Source organism: Lucilia cuprina, chromosome 5 (assembly GCF_022045245.1).
Source record: "Lucilia cuprina isolate Lc7/37 chromosome 5, ASM2204524v1, whole genome shotgun sequence".
NCBI lineage: Eukaryota > Metazoa > Arthropoda > Insecta > Diptera > Calliphoridae > Lucilia > Lucilia cuprina.
Window position 1 is genome coordinate 59,681,769 of NC_060953.1, and position 25,940 is coordinate 59,707,708.

Consider the following 25,940-nt stretch of genomic DNA (forward strand, 5'->3'; position numbering starts at 1 on the left):
GTAGAAAAGAAGAACAATATAAAGAACAAGCGAACTAAAACAGAAAGGAATATTGAAAATCAGCTGTTGTTGTTTAAAACAAGACAACAAAAACAACCTTAAAACTTACAAAAAAACGGGGTGTTGTTACAGACAACAACAACAACAATAACAAGTCAAACAATTTCAGCATTAATGAAGAGAGTGCAAAGAGAAGCAGAATTTTGTTTAAAACTTGTGAGAGAAATATAATTTATTGGAGATTTCAAAATTTCGATAAATCAAGGATTAGTTGCACAGTTGATCAGAGTTGTATTCTTTGGACAACAGCTGGGATACTGTCACACAAAGACAATCAGTATACCCTACACCCACAATAAGGAGTCATATAGTATAAAAGTTAAAAATTGTCGTGAAATTTATTTACATAAAAACTTACTTTATGTAATACATGACTTTTGCATTACTTCAAAAGGAATCTAGTAATGACTTTAAAATAATTATATAAATAAGCCATTACTTTTTACTCTTTTGTATATACCTTCTTAACTCAAGCAAGCGATTGTGATGATTTCATATTTAACTCCCTATTTGTAAGCTAGAGTGTTCCAAAATCACTCACGTATTTTAATATAGACTTATATAAGTAATATTTTAGTCCCTTAATTGGTAATTAAGATCATTTTAGGATCATTTACCAATACACAATTTTTGCTTTGGCAGAAGTCGGTTCAAGGCAATGCTTTTTCTTAAGCTTTTTATTAAAAAATCTACCTATTTTTTAATGCAGATGTCGTTGAGATTCCTTAGGTCGTGAAATTACATGACTAGTATATATTACTAACTGATTCCATATGTTAATCTCACGATTTCATTGGTAAAGTTTATTTAGAAGAATTTAGCTTTCTGTATGATTTGAACAAGGAAATCCATCAGCTATACACTAGTTTTACCATAGAAAAACTTCGTAAGTTGTTTAGAGATGTCCCTCCTAGGCTTTGAGATAAAAAAGTAAAATATATATAAAAAATCGTTCCAAAACATCAGTTAAAAAGACATCTTAATGAAGGTTCATATTTTAAACAATTCTCACATTGTTAGCGATAAATTTGCTCTCAAACCAGTTTTTTTTAATCAATTTCTTTTCCACCACTAATTTCGAATTTTAAACCCAGACACAACAAACAATTCCTTGCAACCACATGGTTTTTACTTGTTCGAAAAAGGACAAGGATAACACAACAACAAAGGAACTTAATACGACAACAACGAGAATTTGTTTGTACTTGCGCAATGGCAAACGTTTAAATTTACACCCTATCCTTAAAGCTCACTACAATTATCGTTGGGAAAAGATAAAAACTATTTATGAAGAGAATCGTAATTACATTTTAATGATAAAACTGAAACAACAACAACATCAAACAAAACAAAAAGAAAACATAAAAGAAGCTTAAAAATTTACGATACGCATACTCATGCAAGCGTATACACAACGTGAGTAATTGTTTAATACTCATACGTACGGAAAACGTACTCATACGCTAAATCAACAAACATACACAGAAACACACGACTACATTCACACACACCGTAATACGGCGTTGTGTAGTGCTTTTTTGTTTCGAAAGGACTTTTTTGTTGTTTTTGTTAGCAATAGTAGTTTTTCTTCTTCTTTTTTTCATGTGAATATGGAAAATTTTTGTTCGTTCATTTATGTATCTCTCTCATACCGGAAATGTTTCGAAACCACTGAAGTCTGAGTAACAATTAAAATATGCAAGTTATGCAAATAAAACAATGAATTACAATTTGAGGAGAAAATAAAAGAAATTTTAAGTGTTTTCTTTAGTTTCTCTGTGTGTGTTTTTCGTGACTTTAATATTTCACCCATTCTCGCAGTTTATTGCTATTTATTAGATGTTTGAAAAACCAAAGGCAAACTAAAACCAGTAGGATAAAATTACTGTTTTAAGGAAATTTTCTTTGAAAATTTTTATTAGGGAAACATTTTTGTGACAAAAATTTTCAAAGAAAAGAATTTTTTCAATAATTTTTTTTTAGGAAAATTTTCAATAAATTTTCTTTTGATACGAAATTTTCTATACAATTTTGTTTTGATATGAAATTTTCTATAAAATGTTCTTTTGATAGAAAATTTTCGATGATTTTTTTATAGAAAATTTTTGATAATTTTTTTTTTTTTTTTGATAGAAAATTTTCGATGAAATTTTCTTTGAATAGATAATTTTCGATAAAATTTTCTTTGGATAGATAATTTTCAATAAATTCCTTTTTATAGAAAAATTTCGATAAATTTTTATTATATAAAATTTTCGATAAATTTATTTTTTTGATAAAATTTTCTTTCTATAGAAAATTTTCGATAAAATTTTCTTTTTATAGAAAATTTTCGATACAATTTTCTTATTATAGAAAATTTTTGATAACATTTTATTTTTATAGAAAATTTTCGATAAATTTTTTTTTATAGAAAATTTTCGATAAAATTTTCTTTTTATTGAAAAGTGTCTATAAAATTTTCTGTGTTTTAGATAAATATTCGTTGTATAGAAAATGTTCGTTAAATTTTCTTTTTATATAAAATTTTTGTTAATTTTTTTATATAAAATTTACGATTTTCTTGAGTACAAAATATTTCTCAAAATGATCTTTATAGGAAAATATTGTTCAAACTTTTCTCTTTCTTTTATAGAAAATGTGAAAAATTTCCTACTAGTACAACAAACAATTGAAAGCAAATGCCAGCCAGGATATAAATATATAATTTACATTATACACACGTATACATGATTGTCTATAACAATGTAAAGAAGTCTAATTTTACATAAAATAATAAATTAGGTTAAGTATTTATCACAAAAAAAAAACTCCTCAAGTAAGTACTTCTTGATTACTAAATACAAATAACGAATGGTTGTTGTCTAGAAAATTCTATATAAGGCCAATTTATTTACATTCAAATTGTCTTAAACGTAAAAAGAAGAAAATTCTCCCGACCAATTGAACTCAGGATACCAACAACCACTTTCTGTTGTTCTAGATTTGTATCACTTTTACTCATACTACAATACAGTACTCTTCCTATTACTATTCTATAGGGTACAAGTATTATTGAAATCAAGGAAGTAATTAGAGGGAAATGTAGCTTATATACCTGGTCTCTTTACAGGAAGAGACAGAGGAAACATTTAACGACGTCAGCTTATTAGCTCTATAAGGACAGATGTGGGCGCTGTAATTGTTGCGTTTTACTTTCTTTATATTCAAAATTTCTTTTCGAATATTGAAATCTTTTTTTACTCTTGTTTTACTATTGTTGCTAGTTTGTGGTCTTTGTTGTTGCCATTACCATCTATATTGTTTTGTTTAAAAAACAAAAAAAAACGTATTTTTATTTTTCTGTTTCCTTGTTAGGGGAAATGTACAACTTTATTTTTATATTTTCTTTATATTTAGTTTTTCTTTTCCCACAAGTTCAATGAACTTACGATTTAGTTGGTAAAATTAATGAGTTTCTTGTCAGAAGGTGGAATTCGGTTGCCTAAGTTAGTTAATATTAATTATTGAAGTTTGGATATTCAGAAGAGGGGAGGCATTTTGAAACCAATTATTGACAAATTGTAAAAATAACAAGTGAATACTGAGCTGTCAATTTATGTAAACCATTCAAACTGTCAAAATAACACTTTAGCTGTTGTATTTTTGACATTTAAGATGAGAAAACAATACAAAAGCTATACGTCTGTACACTTTCTTGTCTTTAATAAATTTTTGTCATAAAATTTTTTTGAAATTTTTTTATAAAAAAAAAAATTTAAAGAAAATTTTGTAAAAAAGAAAATTCATGGAAAATTTTCTGCAAAAAGAAAATTTTAACTAAAATTTTGTAAAAAAAAACAAGTATGAATGTATAGTCGGGCGTAGCCGACCATATGATACCCTACACCAGTCAGTATGTATGTTAAAAAGGGGGATTATTTAAAAAAAATAAAGCATTTAGTTTGTTTTTTTTAACTTTATTTCGGAATATTTTTACTTTTTTTGGCAAAAAAAGAGATTTTTTTTAAGAGGGCCCAAAGGGGAGTAGGGCAAAATATGGCCTTACAAATGTTGGTAGGGGGAGTTAAGTCTTCTTCAATATTATTTATGTAGAATTTAAAAGTGTTATTAGTGTTTGTAAGTGAATTTTGACCTTTAAGTCATTTTCTGAAGGGGAGTTTGTATGGGGGATAGGGTCAAATAAAGCCCGATCATTACAAAAATCGGTAGTGTCATTTAAAGTTCTATAAAACTAAGTTTTGTCGACTTTTGTTAACATAATATATCATTTAAGTTAATTATAAGCCAAAAGGCCCTATTTGGGGGGTACGGTTGTATGGGGGCTAGTTGAAATAATGGACCGATTTTAACCATTTTCAATAGGCTTCGTCCTTGGGCCAAAAGAAGCGTGTGTGCCAAATTTCATCCAATTATCTTGAAAATTGCGACCTGTACCTTGCGCACAAGGTTTACATGGACAGCCAGCCAGCCAGACGGACGGACAAAGCTTAATCGACTCAGAAAATGATTCTAAGCCGATCGGTATACTTTAAGGTGGGTATAGGACGAACATTTTTGTATGTTACAAACATCAGCACAAACCCAATATACCCTCCCCACTAAAGTGGTGTAGAGTATAACAACGAAAATTTTCAAAAAAATATAAAAAAAAAACTCTTTTAAAAAAGAAACTTTTAAGGAACATTTTTTATAAAAAAAAGATTTTTAATGAAAATATATAAAAAGAAGAAAATTAAAGAAAATTTTCTTTTTCTATAAACATTTTCTATATGTAATTATAAAACGTTCCGGTTATGGTGTAAAACCGAAATTATTTTACTCCGAAAACTAGCAATGCCAAAAACCATAATTATTTAAAAGAATTTATAAATTAGTCCAGACAGAAACCAAATTAAAAGTGGACTGTAATTGTGCATTGTATTGGTTATGCTACGCAACGTTAGATGGCACCACTTAACAAACTAATAATTATCTCAACTTCACAATATTTCATTTTTATATGGAAAAAATTGTGAAATATATAAAAAAATTAAAAATAAAACCAATTTTAAAATGTTAAAATTTTTATACACGTTTTATGTATATTAGGTGAATTTGTTAATTTTTAATTAATATAAATTAAGCAACTTTTTATAGACAATTAATACTAGGGGCAGGAGCAGCGGGCAAACAATTAGGAGCATATTTTTTTTGTTACTGTTAATTAAGCTTTTTGTTATTATAAATAAAACACATTTTTTGTAAATATTTTAATATTTGTTTTTTTATTCAACTTTTTTTTAACGAAAATGGAAACTGATATGAAAATTTATAGAAAAAATAAAGGATAATGCCTGAAGTAGGGTGCTTATTTTTTTGCAAAGTCTTTGCTAATACTAATTTAATACTTCAAATAATTTGCTATAATTTAAAAAAAACTATCTAAAAATAATACTTTAATAACAAGTTCCAGTTTAACACTAGTTCAGTTCTACTTTAGTTCTAGTTCTGTTTTACTTCAGTTTTAGTTCAATTCTAATTCAGTTACATTTAAGTTCTAGGTTACTTCTAAATTAGATTTTCTAATTTAGTTCTAGTTCAGTTGTAGTTCAGTTCTAGTTCAGTTCTAGTTCAGTTTTAGTTCAGTTCTAGTTCAGTTCTAGTTCAGTTCTAGTTCAGTTCTAGTTCAGTTCTAGTTCAGTTCTAGTTCAGTTCTAGTTCAGTTCTAGTTCAGTTCTAGTTCAGTTCTAGTTCAGTTCTAGTTCAGTTCTAGTTCAGTTCTAGTTCAGTATAGTGCAATTCTTTTTAAGTTCTAGTTCTGCTTTAGTTCAATTCTATTTTAGTTTTAAATCCCTTAAATCCCAGTTTAAATTAAAGCCGTTATACAGTAATCCAGAGTAACACCCATTTTATAAATTGTAGTTTTCTCGAAATTCTACAGAAAGAAATTAGACAGATAACAAGTGAGGGTTAGTTAAGGTTTTATTGCTAATGAGATTTTAAAACAGACACATTTCTATATCCCAATTTCTAATTCCTTTCTGGAAATCTTTCTTAAAAAAGAAAGTTTATTCATATTCAAAACAATTTTTGAAGTATTTTTACAAATATTTTATTAATATCATTTTTTTGTTGATTGTTTTTCTTTTTTTTTTTTGAAAACGTTATTTTTTAAAATAATAATCATAATGATAATATAAGTATAACTTAAAATTGTTAATGTTTTTAATAAAACTTAAAAATAAAAAACACAAATTTTAAATAATAAAATACTTAAAAATATTATTTTATGTTTTTTTTCATAAGTCAAATGATTTTAGGCAAAAAACAAATGCTTTTTGAATTTTCTTTTTAAAGAAACTAACAATAATTGACGTTGTTTAGGTAAAAAGGTAAAAATTTCGAAATAATATAGATTTTGAAGTTAAAAAAAAATATATATTGATAACAAATTTTAAATGCTGCTTAAACTACAAATTTAGCTGAAAATATAGGGAAAGAGAAATATTAAATATAAAATACTCGATGGTTAAAATAAATGCTTAAAAGAGAAATATATTGAAATAAACTTTTTTTATAGATAATTAATAATAATAAGTTTAGAAAATAATAATAAAATCATTGGCACAAGTTGCAGTCTAATATTAAAATTATAAAAATTATTAAATTGTTTAAAAAATAAGAAATATATACAAAATATGTTGTTAAGAGAAAATAAAACACATTAAACATTAAATTGATTAAGGTTAAAATTTAATATTAAGGATTTAATCTGATTTTTTTAGAAAATATAAATTGCACTTAAAAAATGGTAAAAGTTAAATGTAAATAAAAGAACTTAATTTAAAATGTAAAAATCTACTTAAGAAAAAACTTCTAACAAAATTCAAAAATAATGTCGGGTCTGTAATTTTCAAAATAAGTGCACTTAAGTGGGTGAATTTTTTCGATGTTTTTTCAACCGAAAAATATATATGAATGTAACAACATTTAACAAGTTTTTTTTAGGATTTTTTTCCTTTTCTCAAAATAAGGCTATAGCTATAACAATTATGATGCCAATAATTATAAGACACAATGTAAACATATCATCGGTATTGATGATACCTAATGTACAAGCGACAACTAGATGCTCTAGAAGAGTCAATCCATTCACCATTTGGCGTTGTTCACCCAAAACATTGACCACCATATTGGAGTTGGCTTTAGCACTGGTTGAGGGTAATTCATCGGGGTTTTCTGGCTGCCAGACACGCAATCTTAAGTCAGTTTCAGTCGTAGCAGGAGTTTCTTCTTTTTTGTCTTCAATAGCTTTTGAAATATCTTTTGATTTATTCATTTCCTGTTCTATAGTTTCACTTAACTTTTGACAATCTTCCGTTAATTGTTGCAAACTTAAGTTATTTTCATCCAGAGAGTCTTTAGCGAAATCCTCTTTATTAACACTAAATTCATAATTAATTCTCTCTTCCATTATATTCATTTCCAAATGTGGTGTCTCTATAACAATGCTGCGCTTGCGTAAAGGTGTCTTTGTTTTATTTTCCTCTACAGTTAATGACTCTTCAATATCTAGTTTTAGAGAGTTGTAATTCTCTCTCAATGATTCTTCTTCCTCTGTTTCATTTTCCTTTTCCACTAAATAATCTTTTTCATTGAGTTCTCTTTCTCTTAAAGCTTTTTCTTCTAAAGCCTTTACCTCTGCCATAATCTCATCTCTAGCCCATATAATTCTCTCTCCCATCAGTTCATGATCTTCTTTAGCTAAAGCTAATTTCTCTCTTAAAACACTTTGCTCTCCCAAAAATTCTTCTGTTTTCTTAAGATTCTCTTCTAAAAGAGAGCGTTCCTTTAAACTCTCCTCCAATTCCTCAGCAGTGGGTAATCTGGGAAATTCATCTACTTCCTGATCTTCTAAACCTTTAACTTCCCCCAACTTATCCTTACGCTTAGTATCTATAGTTACCTCGCTCTTAAAACAATTTCTAACCTCAAAACGTGTATTGTAATTAGAACTCAATTGTAGACTAACATTTTGTTGACCCAAAGGAAAATCAGCTAAACTAACATTACCCGAATCTGGATTAGACGAAGTCTCCTCCAAAGAACTTAACGAATCGAATTGTGTTATAGATTGTCCATCGACCTCTTGTACTTCCCTCATCTTATCTACGAATATACTTAATTTACTAGCATATATCTTATTAAAATTAGCAGATAATTTTACAGATTCCTCTTTGATTTCAACTAAACCTTCCGGTATAGTTTCTAATCTAGATGAAGAGGAGGACGTAGATGCAGATGACATGGGAGTAGAGCTAGCATTATTAGTAGTATGTGTACATGAGTTGGGGTTTAATAACAACAATAAACAATCATCATTAGTTTTAGCACAGTAATCAAAATTATCGATAGTATTAGCAGTAGTACAACATTCTGGGAGGGATGCAGCGTTAGTTTTTAGTTTATCTTGCTCGAGCAATATTAACTCTGGCGTAGAAGCGTGTTGGTTATTAGGTGTCACATCATCTTTACCTGAATTATTTTGTAGTTTTTTCGCTGACTTGGACTTTTCTTCAATGCCAAAGATCATGGCCAATTCTTCGGAGGAATTGTATTGAGATGGCGAAGAAGAACGTCCTCGCTGGGTATTGGACGCTATGGTGGCACTGCAATTGCTGATGGGCGTTAGATTTAGCGGTGGCGGTGAAGGTGAATAGCTGAATGTGCTATTGGTGGTAAGATTCGGTGTAGCACTGGTTGTCGATTGTACATCGTAGGAGGTGGTGCTGAAGGTTTTAATGGGATCAGTGCTGGGTGCATGAAAATCACTACTGGGTGATTTTATATAATCACTGGACGAGTACGGATTAAAAGAGGTAATACTCGACGAGAAACGTCTACTGCCCGAGGGGCTGGAGGACTTAGCCAAACAGTCACTGGACGAGGAGAAAGAGGAGGCAGTGGTACTGGAACCGGGTGCCTTAACAACTTGTTGATGTTGTGTTACCACTACCGGTACAGCCTTCACTTTGGCATTTTGTTCTTGTTGTTTGGCCTGATATTCACATTCCTTCATTATTTGATCAATCTCCTCGATTTGCTGTTTTTGCTTTGGTTTGTTGCTGCTGGGTGGTTTACGTATTTCTGTAAGATTAGAAGTGTTCAAATCATTGGTTGTTGGGTCTTTTGTAACCTGTTGCATATTACACGTTGTAGCCACCGCTATATCCGTTTGATTAAGATTGTCATAGTCATGGCCATCCGCCAAATCACTTAATTGGCGCATACATCTTCTAGCTATAGCTTCAATATTTGTCGAATTAATGGGATCTAGTTTCTTGATCAAGGTGGGCATTACCAGATTGTCCTCTTTTGCTGGTTTGCTATCAGTAGGCGTTTGTGTTACTCGAACGGCTTCCTGCACCACTACTGGTGGTTCGGTGGTTACTATGTCTTTAAGAATCTTTTCACACACCTTATTGGCGGCTTCTGATACCTGATCGATAGCCTTTATTAATTTATCTTCTTTGTGCAGTTTACGTGGTTTGGCTATATCTTCGCCTTCATTTGTATGATTATCGGGCAAGGTGTCTAACAGCATTTCACCACATTTCTTGGCTGCTTGGGACACTTTTTCTATTTCCTGTAACTCCTTGACTAATCTTTCTTCCTCGGGATTGGTTTTCTTAGGTTTGGAGGCGGTAATCAACGCCTCTTTTCTTAGTTCCTTTAATTCTTGTGTCAATTTTATGCTGCTCTCTTGAGCATCTTGAGCTATCTTATTCAAAGCTTCCTCCATTTTATGGGTGTCTGTATTTTGCGGTTCGGGTGTAAGAGATTTACGTGGCATGGGTATCGGTTTGGGCTGCTTTTCCTCGTCGTGACCCTGAGTGTTTAACTTTTCTGGTAGCTGACAAATGGCTCCTCCTTGGCTGGGATGTCGAAAAGGTATATTGACCTTTTTCACTTGATTTTGTTCTTTGTCCTGTTCCCTAAGACTTTGTAATAGTTTCAAAGTAGTAGGTATATCACTAGCCGATTCATTTTTATGTAAATTCGACATACTGCCTGATCGTTCCAGGTTTTTAGTTAATTCCAAATAAGAGTGCAAATCACCACCCGAAGGTTTGGCTGCATCTCTCTGTATCAAAGCATATATATTGGCCGACTGCGTACGTGTAGCACGATTTTTCTTTAGTAAGCTACCCGAAGGATATTGGAACTTGCCTTTATTTTCGCCAGGATCTTTGCGTAAAGCCCGTACTGCCAAATCATCTTTTATTACATCCGGAGCTTTGGCAGTTTCATACGCCACTGGCTCCTTGCGTTTCGGTGTTACATGCAAATAGTCAGTTTGTGCAGCGGGCACTATGGGTCCCAATGGGATACCAAATGGTGGTTGTTTTTCCGATGTTTTATGTTGCAAATTGGCCAATTTTATATTACGATAGGCAACATCATCACGTACTGGATCTGGTTCACCAGCAGGTGAGTCTTCGTCATCATACTCATCGGCATGAGCTAAAGCATATTTCTCAAAATCATTGGGAGTAGCTACTCGCTCCTTCTTGGCTTCTGGTTCTGGTTCGGTCAGTCCCAAAGAACGATAAATTGCTTCCAATTCATTAATGGCCTCTTCCAAGTTGGCCGGTTTCTTGCGTGGAAAACTCAACTGTGGTATATGAGGTACACCACTTAGTTTCCTTTGCGGTGGCTGAGGAGCATCAAACAAGGGATTATGATGTTGCTCACGGCGTTCATTTACGTATTCCTCATATTTATTAGGAGTAGTGGGTATTTCTCCTGAACGTCTATGATAATGATTGGGCATGGATTGGGCCTTATTGCCATCTTTGTTACGTATTTCCACATAATTATTGCTGCTATCCTGAGTAGGTTTAATATGCAAAGTTCCGCATATAACACTATCCACTTCATCGGCGCCAGTGGCCGAGGGGGACGTGGTCTTTTGCACAGGAGAAGTTTTATTTTTGGGCTTATAAACCTCAGAATACATCGGCACTTGATAGGCTCTCATTTCTCCCACTCGGGAGCTAGATACAGAACGTGGTTTCATGGTTACCTCTACACCAGTTGAACGCTGTATGTCTCGACCACGTGGTGCTGGCGTGGGTGTATTTACATTCTGGGCAGAACCCTCCAAACGTTTCCAGAATTCTGTAGCATTGGTCTTAGTAGGCGAAATAGGCAATCCACTCTTAGTGGTGCGTAAAATGCCATTCGATTGGGGTTCATTATTGTCATTCTCAAATGTGCTCGGTTCCAGCATATGTATGGGTTTGCGAGAGCGTGGCGTAGCATCAGCAACATAATGAAAATCTAAACCATTGGGCAAAGATTTCTTACCCGGTTGAGCATCTCTTTCGGCTCTTGTAATGAATCTACGATTTGCTGGAGCCGCATTTTGCTGATTAGATGTAATATTTAGCGAGTGTATAGATTGATAATGAGGCTGTTGCGCCCAAATCTTGTCATCCGATACACAACGGCCATTCAAACCCGATGAGGGCAAGACCGGCACTCCTGTTTGATCAAAAGCATATGACAAGGGTCTCAAATCACCAGCACTACCATCTTGTAGATGACCACTAACATTTACCCTCCTTAAAGGATCCCTAGGGGGTGGTGGTGGCGGCATGGGTTTATTTTGCAATCTACCATTGGCATTTTGCAAGTGTATATGACTGTCATAGCTGATGCTACGTTTAGTATCATTGACGGAGTTTTGTAAATTCTTTGGTTGCTGCTGTTGCATTTGATTCCATTGGACGTATGGAGCCATATGTTGCAAACTATTGGTATTACGCAATTTGGAGTATTGGCCGTTTTGAGAGGCGGAAGAACGCATTTGAGGCTGAGGTTGTTGTGGTGCAGCCACTTGCTGCTTGGGAGCCTGATAAATCGACAAAGGCACCGGTTGCGTCTTCCATCTTTGAGTAGGCTGTTGAGCATACATAACGGGAACCTGCCCGTGACTAACCTCACCATCACGCGATAAACGCTTGTAGTAACGTTCATTGCGTGCAGCCCTTGATCTACGACTTTGGCCATTATTGGCATGAGCCTGACCGCCACTGTGAATACTTTCATCACTGCGGTATTTGGCAAAAGTGGTAGAATTTAAAGAGATTATTTCCTCTTCCGAAGAGGAACCTACTACCTCTGCAGCTGTTACACCATTTGTGGCCAACTTTTGTGCCGAACGCTGTTTAGCCCGGGCCGTTCTACGATCCAAAGAGTGAGCAGATCTACTCATCATTTGTTGTTGCGTTTGAGGTACATGCGGCAGGTACTGTTGAGAATGATGCAAACGCTGTTGCGGCTGTGGCGCCTGCACTTGAGCATTATTTTGATAGTAAGGCTCTTGAGCCGGTACAGTTTCCACGGGCAGGAAAAATTCATTATCCACATGTTGCACTGATGACGAACTTAAATTCTGTGAACTATTACCCATGTTGCCGGGACTCACAATGACATGATCAAAATTACCGCTCATTAACTTACTGCCACGACTAGCAGATTTCGATGATTTGGTTTTCTTATTTGGCGTTGATGTAATGGCGGCCGCAGAATTACTAGCGCTGCGATTATATTTTGGCGCGGGCACAAAACCAGCCTTACGGTCCTCTTCCGACGAGGATTCTGATTCAATTTCCTTCTTGCGACGAAAGAATCGTCCAAAGGACCATTTCTTATTCGAGTTATTGGCATTGTGACTGGCATTCGAGAGTTGCGAACCGTTAAGGGAAGAGTCTTTTTTATTGTTGCTACTTAAATGAAATCGTTCCATATCGCTGTCGATGATTTGTATTTCGTCGATGTCGACGTCGTCGTCTTCTGGTTGCAAATGCTGAAGGTGATGATTACGATTGATGTTCTCATTTGAGAGATGAACTTCTTTTGGTAGGGGCAATTGTGGTCGCCACGACGATTGGACAGTCTGTAAAGAGGAGAGAAAGTGTGATAAATTTTAATTAGAAATCTTCTTTTAAGAAATGTAAAGAATTTAATTTGTAAAGAACTGATTTAATATTGAACTGAATCGGAACTGAACTAGAACTGAACTAAAACTGAACTAGAACAAAACTAAAATTGAACTAGAACTGAACTAAAACTGAACTAGAACTAAACTAGAAATGAACTAGAACTGCACTAGAACTGAACTAGAACTGAACTAGAGCTGAACTAGAACTGAACTAGAACTGAACTAGAACTGAACTAGAACTGAACTAGAACTGAACTAGAACTGAACTAGAACTGAACTAGAACTGAACTAGAACTGAACTAGAACTGAACTAGAACTGAACTAGAACTGAACTAGAACTGAACTAGAACTCAACTAGAACTGAACTAGAACTGAACAGTTATGAACTAGAACTGAACTAGAACTAAACTAGAACTGAACTAGAACTGAACTAGAACTGAACTAGAACTGAACTAGAACTTAACTAGAACTGAACTAGAACAAAACTAGAACTGAATTAGAATTGAATAAGAACTGAACTAGAACTGTACTTGAACTAGAACTAAACTAGAACTGAATTAGAATCGAAATTCCTTCGAGTTCAATAATTTATTTTTATCACGAATATGTGTAAAAATACAATTTAGAAACTTATTAAAATATAATAAATTTTAAGAAACCCATCTACGTATTTCACACTTGAGATCCATAAAATAATTTAGCAATTTTTCGTCACCTCATTAGTTTCTTGAGAGAAAATTAAAGAGAATTTTCTACATTTGTTTCAAGACGTGGCTTGCTAGACCGACCACCTTTGTTTATTTTTAAATTTGTTGTTTTTTACAAATAATAAAAAAAATTAAAGAGAATTTATTAATATTTTTAATAAATTTAGCTTATCACACAAAAACAACTAAATTTTTTTGAGAATTTGGCAAAAAAAAACTACTTTCCTGATAATATTTTCAAATTAAAAACAATAGAAAACTTTATCGCTAAACTTTTCTATGATGTCAGAGGTTGGGTGTTTGAAAATGTCTAAATTAAAATCAAATATATTTTTCAACATTTTCTTGATGTATTATTATCAGCATACATACATATGTATTTATGAATAATTAAACAAAATAAATCATAAAACAGATGTAAGACCACAACATTTTTAGACATCTACAAGAAATTGTATTGTTTATAAAATAAATATTTACATTTGCAACCTTGTTCAAGTTCAATTTTCGAGGAGAAAGAGGCGGTAGGGGGCCAAGATAAGTGCGTGTATAAAAATTGAAATAATTATAGTTTTTTGAATACATTATTTTGTTTAGAACATATTGTTAGAGGAAAACTTGTATGTTAAAACATGTACAGAAACGAGGGTTAATTCTATAATGAGTTAAGGGAGCTAATTAATAAAATTGATAACTCTTTTATAAATAAATAAAATTCAGAATTAATTTATTTGAGTATGAAAAAATTTAAACTTAACTTTAGAGTCTATATATTAGACTGCCTTAACAATTGACCCTCGTAGACTTTATTGTGTTTATATTACATTGAACTTTATGTTAAATTTTAGCACAAGAACTGAGAAAGACATCAGACATATTATTTAAAAATTTCAACATTTTCTTATCTAAAAATAGTTCTCACTTCAGTAAAAAAACTGTAAATAGTTTTGACTGATAAAATCGCTATCTATTCTAAAGAGTCAAGTGATTCAAACGTAACTAAAAAAGGTAAAACAATTCTTACTAAAACAAATTAATCAGTTTTGAACCAATACTTGGATGGAACCTTATTAATGGTAATTAATCGGTATAATCATGAAATGTAGTTAGTTTCTATTAATAAAAATTTATTTAAATCAATTAGTAAATTATTAATAAATTCACATATTTACAACAAAAACACACACACATACACTTTTTGCAACTTTTTCATTATAGCCATGATTTGGGAATTCAGGAATCATGTTGTTGCCACTTATGTTGCTTCTGCTATTACTATTAATATGATTTAAATCATTTAATTTGTTAATGTTGTTAATAGAATTATTGTTGTTGTTATTGTAATTACTATGACCACAACGTATATAAATAAATCCCTCATTACTACGTGACGAAGCGGATTTTTTATTATGATTTTGATTGTTATTATGACGTTTTAAAGGAAATTTAAACATAATGACTAAAGTTCTTTACGTTTAAAATTTAACAATTAATTATTTTTACACATAAAAACACAACACACTATTTTACAATTTAGAAAAAAAACTTAAATAAAAATATACACATCGAAGCAAAAACTAAAAAAAAGAAAAAATAAATTAAAAAATACGTTTATATTTAGATTGAAACAAGTACAATATAGAAAAAAATTAACTCTTTAAGGGGGTACAAGGGAAAAGAAGATGTTTTAAAGTACTCAGAAACTTGTACTGAGCTAGGACTTGACTAAAATTGAAATAGAAACGAACTAGAACTGAACTAGAACTGAACTAGAACTGAACAAGAACTGAACAAGAACTAAACTAGAACTGAACTAGAGCTGAACTAGAACTGAACTAGAACTGAACTAGAACTGAACTAGAACTGAACTAGAACTGAACTAGAACTAAACTAGAACTGAACTAGAACTAGAACTGAACTAGAACTGAACTAGAACTGAACTAGAACTGAACTAGAACTGAACTAGAACTGAACTGGAACTGAACAAGAACGGAACTAGAACTGAACTAGAACTAAACTACAACTGAACTAGAAGTGAACTAGAACTGAACTAGAACTGAACTAGAACTGAACTAGAACTGAACTAGAACTGAACTAGAACTGAACTAGAACTGAACTAGAACTGAACTAGAACTGAACTAGAACTGAACTAGAACTGAACTAGAACTGAACTAGAACTGAACTAGAACTGAACTAGAACTGAACTAGAACTGAACTAGAACTGAACTAGAACTGAACTAGAACTGAACTAGAACTGAACTAGGACTGAACTAGAACTGAACTAGAACTGAACTAGAACTGAACTGGAACTGAACTAGAACTGAACTAGAACTGAACTAGAACTGAACTAGAACTGAACTAGAACTGAACTAGAACTGAAGTAGAACTGAAAAAATGAACTACAGCTAAACTAGAACTGAATTAGAAACAAGTTTGCAGTACAAAATTTTAAGTAATTCATCAGGTTCCTCAAAAGGTTAATTTCTTGTTGCTTGTACTTCAAATTTATCATTATTATATATTTTTTGCCGGAATATTAAATAAATAAATAGAAACATGAAAACACACAACACAAAATAAAAATATTGTATAAGAAATGAAGAAAAAGTTTTATTTTCAAAAAACTAACTAAAACACCAGCTATATGAAATATTGGGCAAAAGGCCAATGATTTTTTGAAAAGATTTTGAAAAAAAAGCAAATATTTTTTAAGGGATCAAAATAACGACAGAAATTTTAAAAATAATGATCGAATGAATTTTAATAGATTATTACAACACCAGCATTTATATCTTCTTCTTCAAAAGTTTTAATTTTTTCTACTTTAATTAAAATCACAAATATTTTACATTTTTTATTTCGGAAATTCAAACAATTCTTTCGTTTGTTCTAAATACGGTGGATATTTTTAAAATAAATTTTTTGTCAAAATAAAAAACAAACAATAAAACACTGATCACTTGTCACAAACAAAATAAATTTACGTTTCAGAATGTTTGTGAGAATGTATGTATGCTTGTCTAAATTGAGTTACAACTTTAATTGTAGAATATTTTTTTTTTACGAGCAGCGAATATCCGATACGGTGGTGTCTTAAATAAACATGATCGCTTTTATTTTTATTGATTTTTTTTATTTCGATTTTTAAATATTTACAAAAACTCGACACGAAACTTAAAAATGAAAAAAAAACTATAAAAAGACACCAGAAATAAACGAAAGAAAACTAAAAATCTAAACGTATTCTAAAGTAGCTAGCTGTCTTTAGCTGTTGTAGCGAGATTGGAGACTAATGGCGTTGAACAATTTTCTGGCACCTAAAAGCCACCACATTTAAGAATATAAAAAAATCAGCCAACAACAAACATATAAAAAGTTTAGCAACAACATTAAAAGGCACAAAAATATAAAAACACATAAAATGCGTTAAAAATTGTTCACAACAAGATCAGTGAATGAGAAGAAAAAAATATAAACATATATGTACTACCAACAACAATCACTCTCATTAAAAGGAAAAACTAAATTTTACGAAAGAGTAGCACTGAGCAAGAAAAAATAAACACAAAAGAGAAAATCTTTACGAACTGACCTATTGTTTGCTTAAGAGAGGCAATGGGCGCAAAATCTTTTGTAAAGAAGTGTTAACAGAAATATAAAATTTTATACTTAAAAACCACAAATAATGTTAAATGGAAGGTATTTTGATTTTATTAATAAGTTTGTAGCGGACAACTGAGGAGAAACTAAATAACACTGCATTAGAACTGAACTAGAGCAGAACTAGTACTGAACTAGAACTGAACTAGAACTGAACTAGAACTGAACTAGAACTGAACTAGAACTGAACTAGAACTGAACTAGAACTGAACTAGAACTGAACTAGAACTGAACTAGAACTGAACTAGAACTGAACTAGAACTGAACTAGAACTGAACTAGAACTGAACTAAAACTGAACTAGAACTGAACTAGAACTGAACTAGAACTGAACCAGAACTGAACTAGAACTGAAATAGAACTCAACTAGAACTGAACTAAAGCTGAAATAGAGCTGAACTAAAGCTGATATAGAGCTGAACTAAAGCTGAAATAGAGCTGAACTGAAACCGAACCACAACTTAACTATAACTAAGGTAAAACTATCGGGTATTTCACATTCTTCATTGCCGGTTTTAAAATATAACATCCATTGTAATGCGTGCGCATGTTTAATAAATTAAGTTGAAACAGTTATGACTAAAGTTAACTTGTTGTGTTTTTGTGTCTATTATAATTATCTGCATTTAATTTTAATTAATACAATTAAGTTCCTCTTTGTTATCAATTGCCACCAAAAATGAAAGTTTAGTCTGTATTGTTCGAAAAGCTCTTTTAAATTCCCATGAATTTAATTGATTTTATTCCTAGGAGTATAATAAAAATAAAATTAATTAAATTATATTTAACTTTTTATCACAGTAAAGAGAAAAAAAAAAAACAAAAAGAAATGACCAAGAAAATCTAACAAAACTAAATAAAAAAGAAATTAACTGAATTTTATGTTTAAGGTAGGAAATTTTCTGCTAATATGTATAATGATAAATGATAGATGTGTTTAAAAACAACCTTAGAAATGTGCTTCAGAATGTTTTTAAAAACTGCCAGACATAATGGCGGGAAGTGTGTAGCAATTTGTGAAAGGTTTAAGTTTTAAAAAAGCTTTTTGTAAAGAATCTCAAGATGATTTTGTCTTAAACTGCATATATTTAAATTTTTTAGAAATTGATCTAACATTTGCTGGTATAATTTCTAGAATATTAACAACTTGAGATTTTAGCCGATTTATTAAGAATGACTTATTTCTTACATGATATATGACAATATGGGTGTCAGATTTTTGCAAATCTTTAGTAGATTATAACAAAAATATAAACTTTCAAAATTCTTTTATGGTATACAATATTTTGCATTTTTTTTATAAAATGAAAGTTATTTTTTAAATTGAGTCAGATTGTAATTCGATTTTTTTATTTAATTGTTTTGCTTTTAATCTAAAAAACAAGGTTGAATGAACTTTTCAAAAGCAATATAAACTAAAAAATATATCTATTTACTACAGTAAGTTAAATGAAAATGACGTAATTAATTTTTCTTAATAGCACTAAAAACATTTTTTGAAAAGTCTTTATATTGTTACAAGAATATAAAAATTAACTAAACAGTTATATCTAAATCTAGATAATTTGTTTTGCCAACTAGTAATTAGTTATAAAGTAATAGACCTAACATATACATTTTTAGTTTTTATTCACCCCTTAAGCATAATACAATGTCTACACAAAAATCCTCTTTATTCTCACTTCAATTTGTAAACCAACGAGTTATAATACTAATAAAAAAAATAACAAAATTCCACACCTAATTAGCAAAAATTTGAAGCAACAAATTTTTTTTTTCTGAAAATAAAAATAACCAAATTACCCATCTTATAAAAGAAAAACATATATAATTCTAAAACAAACCACTCAAATAAACTTAAATAAATATTTTTAGAAAAGATTTGTGTTTTCTTTCACAAGAAAAAAAAACTAGAAAACAAAACAACAACATGTAAAGAAAATGTCTTTAAAATTAAAGACAACCACAACAAGAACAGCAAGCGGCATATAAGAAAATTGCATGTCTTCAAGTATATTCTAAAGTGACAAATCTGGGGGTCTTTAAAAAGGTGGCAAGTGAATGTGTGTAAAAAGATTTTTTTCTTCCATTTCATAGTGTATACACAAATGTTAATGCCATAGACAGCAGCTAAAAATAGTTTGATTTATATAAAGTGTAATGGAATAATAAGTTTGACACACAGAGTAAATATTTGGAAATATATTTTGTTTATTTTATTTTTGAAATCATAAACTTGAGTTTTTATAAAAAATTGTGTCTAGATTTGATCTTAATGTGTTGTATTAATATTTGGTGTCAATTTTTGGATTGTACCTTTAATTTGAGATTTTAACCGATTTAATAGGAATGAGTTATTATAAATAGTATTGGTGGCAATATGGGTGTTAAAATTTAGCTTGAGACTTGTGGAAGCTAAAATAAATATAATCTTAAAGATTATTTCATTTTTGTTAAAGAAAACTTTAAATTTTATAAAAAAAATTGTGAACAAAATTAAAAAATAATAAAATTAAAGTTGGATCTTGAATCATTATTTTAGTTTAAAATTATTACTATTACTTGAAAGCAACGTTTGGCATACTTTTTTCTTTTATAGATTAAAGTTGAAATTTTCACCGATTTATTAGGAATATGGTAAAGTCAATGTAAAATGTTTTAATATGGATATCAAACTTTAGCTAAAAATGTTAAAAAGCTAAAATAAATATAAACTTTATTTAACACCAAGTGCAGATTTTAATATTAAAGAAATCATATTGAAATTTCAAAAAATTGCGTCGATTTCTCAATATTCTTAAAAATTACTAGGAATTTCAAGAATAATTATTATTTATGATGAACTTTAGTTGAAATTGTAAAGATAATAATAACAACATAATAAAAAAATATATTTTTAGTAAAAATATTTAAAATTTCATGAAATATTTGACCGTTAATGAAAAAATTTCAAAATTTGAGTTTTAAAGTTTAAAGAGTTAAATTTTGCCAAAAATGTCCAGTATTTGTCTTAATTCTAAATAAAATGTCTACAATTGTTGACTTTTGAAAACTATATATGGTTAGCTACCGTTTGCTATTAAAATTATTTGAAAAATCTAAAATTGAGATTTTCACCGATTTATTAAGAATAAGTTATAATATCAATAAAGTCTAACAATATGGGTATCAAACGTTAGCAAATCAATACTACAATACAACAAAAATATAAACCTTACAATTTATTACAATTGTATTATTTTTTTTTTTACAAAATTTCTGTCATGTTTCACACGAAAAATGGAAATAAATTAAATTTTTCCTTAAATAAATCACATTCATAGCTTTCTTTTTATTGATGTTACAAATTAACCAAAACAAATCACAAACAGCATGTGAATCACCTGTTATTTTTAAATGAAATTAAACAATTGTACAATTTGAGAGTTTGGGAAAACGACATACAAAAATTGCAATTATTTTTTGGTGTTTGTCTTATTAGTAGGTCGATTGTTTTGCTTTATATTGATGTGGGACTTTAAAAAAAAAATACTACAAATTGTCTTTAAGATCTATAGAGAAAGAAATAAGTAAGGTGTAGAGTTATTGAAGAAATGTCGAAAATGCGGAAGACATTTATTTAATTTTTTCTCAGTTTTGTAGCATTTCATTTACAATTTTGTATTTGAAGTGGGTGCTTTTAGGCGGCCTAAAAAAATGTTTGAATTTTGTTTTGTGGTGGCGTGTATGTACGATTTTTGGCACAAATTGTGTAATTAATGATAGGCAGGCGTCTGGCATGAGCAAAATAGAAACTAAATATGGGTTAATAGGTATTTTGGCATGAATTGAAGTAAAAAAAACTTAACAAAAACTTTGAAAAAAAAAACTAGTAAAGTAATAGAAATGATAAGGAATTTGTAAAATGTTTAAAAACGCAGACAAATTAAAGGAAAATTTAACTAAATTTAAATAAATCTATTAATTTAGGGAATATTTTTGTAAATAAAATTAAGAGTTTTTAATTTATTTGTTAAAAATATTTTTTTGTCAAAATATGTAAATTTTGTTTTTGTGAAAAATTACTTTAAGCATTTGTCTTTGACCATTAAAAAATTAATGATTTTAAGTGTTTTGTGATTCATAATGTATAATTTTGTTTAAATTTTAATTAAGCAATTTATTTTTGTTTGCGGTTTAATGACTTTTCTCTGTAGTATTTTTTTTATTTAAATTTTTTTAAATTATATACACAAATGTATGTTCTTTGTATTCTTCTTCCTGACACAAAATGTGTAGTTTTCATATGGTTGTTTTAAAAATACAAAAATTAAGAAAATTTTGATTACATCAAATATTAGTTTTAAGGCGAAAAACTTTTGCAAAAAGAAAATCAAAAATGTTTAACATTTGAAAACATGTTTTAGTCATAAATAATGAAAAATTTTCAAAAGATAAACAACATTTTTAAGAAAAAATTTTACAAATTGTAGAAATTTTATTTATTTAAAATGAACATAATTTTTTCAAATTTCTTATTTTTTGAGAAAAGCTAAGCAACAAAATTTCATAATTTGGTTTTAAAATAGATTTCAATTGTAAGAAAAATAACAGCTTACAGATGGTTATAATGCATGAAATACATTCTTCTTACATTTTCCTAAAAAATTAGATCAATATTTTAAAGTTGAGATTTCCACCGATTTATTAAGAATAGCTTAAATTATATACAAACTATATTAATATGGGTGTTAAACTTTAGGTAATGATTGTTGCAATTAAAATAAAATATAAACTTTAAATTTTAAAATTTTTTTAAGAAATAAAAACTAACTTATACAAATCTTCATATATTAACATATTTTCAATTAATACAAAAGCTGTCATTTCCAGATTGCAATTTTATCTAAAATTCAATTAAATTAGTAAACAAGTATTAATTTATAGTCGGACATTGCCGACCATATGATACCCTACACCAGTCAGTATGATAAAATTTTGAATTTTTTTAAATAAAGCATTTAATTTGTTTTATTGTGGAATATTTTTACTTATTGTTGACAAAAAAGAGAGATTTTCTACAAGAGGGCTCATAGGGGAAAGGGGTAAATATGGGCCTATCCTTATAAATTTTGGTAGATGAATTTACATCTACTGCAAAGTCATTTATGTAGATTTTAATCGTTTTATAAGTAATTATAAGTTAATTTTGACCTTCAAGTCATTTTCTGAAGGGGAGTCTGTATGGGGGCTAGGGTCAAATGAGGTCCGATCACTATAAAAATTAGTATTGTCAGTTATTGTTCTATAAAACTAATTTTTGCTGATTTTCGTTGACATTATAAAACATTTAACGTACTTATGAGCCTAAAGGCCCGATTCGGGGGGTACGGTTGTATGGGGGCTAGGAGAAATAATGGACCGATTTCAACCATTTTCAATAGCGATCGTCCTTGAACCAAAAAAACAGTATGTGCCAAATTTCATCAAATTATATTGAAAATTGCGACCTGTAGCGTGCGCACAAGGTTTACATGGACACACAGACAGACAGACAGACGGACGGACAGACATAGCTAAATCGACTCAGAAAGTGATTCTGAGGCGATTGGTATACTTTAAGGTGGGTCTAGGACCAATATTTTTGGGTGTTACAAACTTCAGCACAAACTCATAATACCCTCCCTACTATAGTGGTGTAGGGTATAAAACAATTGTTCTTTTATTTGCCTTCCTAATTAAGTTAATATTTTTAAGTTGAGATTTCCACCGATTTTTTTAGGAATATGACAAACTTGCACAAAGAATAGTAATATGTGATTAAAACTTTTGATAAAAACTTGAGCAAACGAAATGAAATATAAACTTTATAAAAAAAATGATCTATTGAGAGAAATAAGAAAAACAATTTATTTAAATTAATAGTAAAACTGTTTATTCTTAATATGGATTTTAAACTTTAGATAAAAACTAAAGCAATCAAAATAAAATAAAATATAAACTTTAGATAAAATTGAACTATTGAAAGAAATTTATAAATTTATTTAAATTACTAGCAAAACTGTTTTTCTTTCATTTGCCTTCTAAATCAAGTTAATATCTCCAAGTACAGATTTCTACCGATTTATTAAGAATATGATATATTATCTTTAAATAATAGCATTATGGGTTTTAAACTTTAGATAAAAACTAAAGCAATCAAAATAAAATATAAACATTAGATAAAATTGAACTATTGAAAGAAATAAGGAAAAAGTTATATTTTTTATATTTTAACTTTTATTTATTTATTTAAATTACTAGCAAAACTGTTTTTCTTTCATTTGCCTTCCGAATCAAGTTAATATCTCAATGTTCAGATTTCTACCGATTTATTAGGAATATGATGAAATATATTAAAAGAACAGCAATATGGGGTTTAAACTTTAGATAAAAACTTGAGTTAACAAAAGAAAATATAAACTTAAAAAAATTTAATATTGTTAGAAATAACAAAAAATATAGAATTTTTAATATTTCAGTATATTTTTTTTATCGGAAAAATTGTTATTACGACTTAAATTTATTTTTATAAAATTTCTTAATTTTATAACAATTAAACCAATATTTAAACTTAATTTAGTGTTCGTATAAAAGCTAAATATATTTTTCATAATTTTTCTTTAAAAAAAAAAATTGTAAAATTTCTTGTTTGAGATTTAAACCGATTTATAAGGAATGTCTTAAACGTAATATAAAACTAAGCAAAATGGGTTTCAAATTAAAGCTTGTGATAAAAGCATTTAAAATAAAATATAAACCTTTAATTTTATCTACATTTAAGAGAAAAAAATTTTATTATTTTATATGACAAACAACTTTATTATGTCTTTTTTTAAATTACTATATTTATGTATACATATATCTTACAATTAATAAAGTGTGTCTGCTTTTTAACACGCAATAACTTTATAATTTAATTTCTCAAAACAAAAACTATAACTTTTATAAGCAAAAAATCAAAAAGAAATACTAAAAATTGCATGTCTACAAACTTGAACTTGTTAACGTAGCCATTTAATGTTTACATAATAAATATTTAAGTTTATTTTTTGTTTTAATTTTTCTTCTTATGATTTAAGTTTGTATTTGTTTATAAAATGTTCACATAAACATTTCAATTAAAACAACATCCTCTATATCTGATGACTGCAAACACTTGTTTTCTTAAATAAGTACAACTGGAAGTGAAAACTACACTTTTTCTTGTGGTTTTTTTTTTATACTCATACATATATAGTAAATCGGAAGTAATTATGCATAATTTCCGTTGTCATTAGCTCGTGTTAAGTTGTTTTAAAATCTGTTACATTTTTCTTTTTGTAATTGTTTTTTTTTTTAATTCTTTGACATAAAAGGTGTATTGTTATTGAAAGACAAGTAAAATACAAACACAGGAATTATGTTGGTATTTTATAAAATAAAGGGCTTAAGATGAGGGCATAATATTGTTATGTCGAGAACATAATTGAGGTTAATTTGAACAAGTTTCTTTTGTTATTTTTAAAAGCCTCCATTTAATAAATTTGTCTTGTCTTTACATAATGGCCTGCATTTACTTTAACATAACACGATGTTAAAGATTTGTAAAATTTATTTACATGAGAATTTTAAACTTAATACATGTTTTTGAAAAAATATGTTAAACATAGAAAACGTTTTTGAATAATAGACATCAATTTTTTGTAATTATAGGGGGAGGTTTTAACAAACAATTATAATTAACTTTAAGTAAGTTTTATCATGTTAATACAAGATTTCCTAATTAATTGTTATATTAAAAATTGTGGTAATTTTAATTATATATCCATTTTGCCAAGTTTTATATAAAGTTTATATCACATTCCTTATTAATCATGAGAAATTTCGAACTAGAGATATTACCACTTCAGCTATGGACAATTATGCAAAATATAGTTAAAGTTCATTTTAAGTTAAATTAAATTAAAAAATTAATTTTAATAAGAATATAATTAAGAAATATTTCAAAATGTTGCATTTAATTGAAATTTTTTGAATTTTGCTATAATTTCTTTTAAAAAATTTAAATTTTCTTAAAGTTTATATTTTATTTTAATTGTTTAAGTTAATAGCTAAAGTTTAAAACCCATAAAGCGGCACTTTATATATAACATAAATCATTCTTAATAAATCGGTTGAAGTCTAAAATTCAAGATATTATTGTAAATTTAAAAGGAAATTAAAGCGGCAGTTTTGTAAAAGTTATTTAAATAAATTTAAATTGTAATAATTAATTTTGGATATTTTTTTAGATAATTTCGAAAATATGCTAAAATATGAAATTTTTAAAATGTTGTTAAATCTTTCAAAACTTTAATTTTATCTAAAGTTTATATTTTATTTTGTTTATTTATAACTTTAGCTAAAGTTTGCTTCCCATATTGCTAAACTTTAAATATAATTTACGCTTTTCTTAATAAATCGGTGGAAATCTGAACTTTAAGTTATGAATATAAAATAAGACAGAATTTAAAGCAAAACAGT

The 25,940-nt window shown here is 29.0% G+C and overlaps 1 protein-coding gene across 8 annotated transcripts in view; it reads right to left on the reverse strand.

The window, feature by feature from the left end:
• LOC111675850 (supervillin) overlaps positions 1-25,940 on the reverse strand; it is a 330,599-nt gene that overhangs the window by 232,109 nt on the left and 72,550 nt on the right. For 2 of the 8 annotated variants that reach the window (XM_046951090.1, XM_046951089.1), the window contains exons 1-2: positions 14,952-15,237; positions 8,578-13,006 (exon numbers count right to left, since the gene is read on the reverse strand). In XM_046951090.1, the coding sequence (XP_046807046.1) occupies positions 8,578-13,006; positions 14,952-15,212 (4,690 nt within the window). In that variant the 5' untranslated portion in view covers positions 15,213-15,237. Of the gene's footprint in view, positions 1-8,577; positions 13,007-14,951; positions 15,248-16,742; positions 16,957-25,940 lie in introns of those variants that run through there. The other 6 variants (XM_046951095.1, XM_046951092.1, XM_046951093.1 and 3 more) reach the window with 5 other exon arrangements.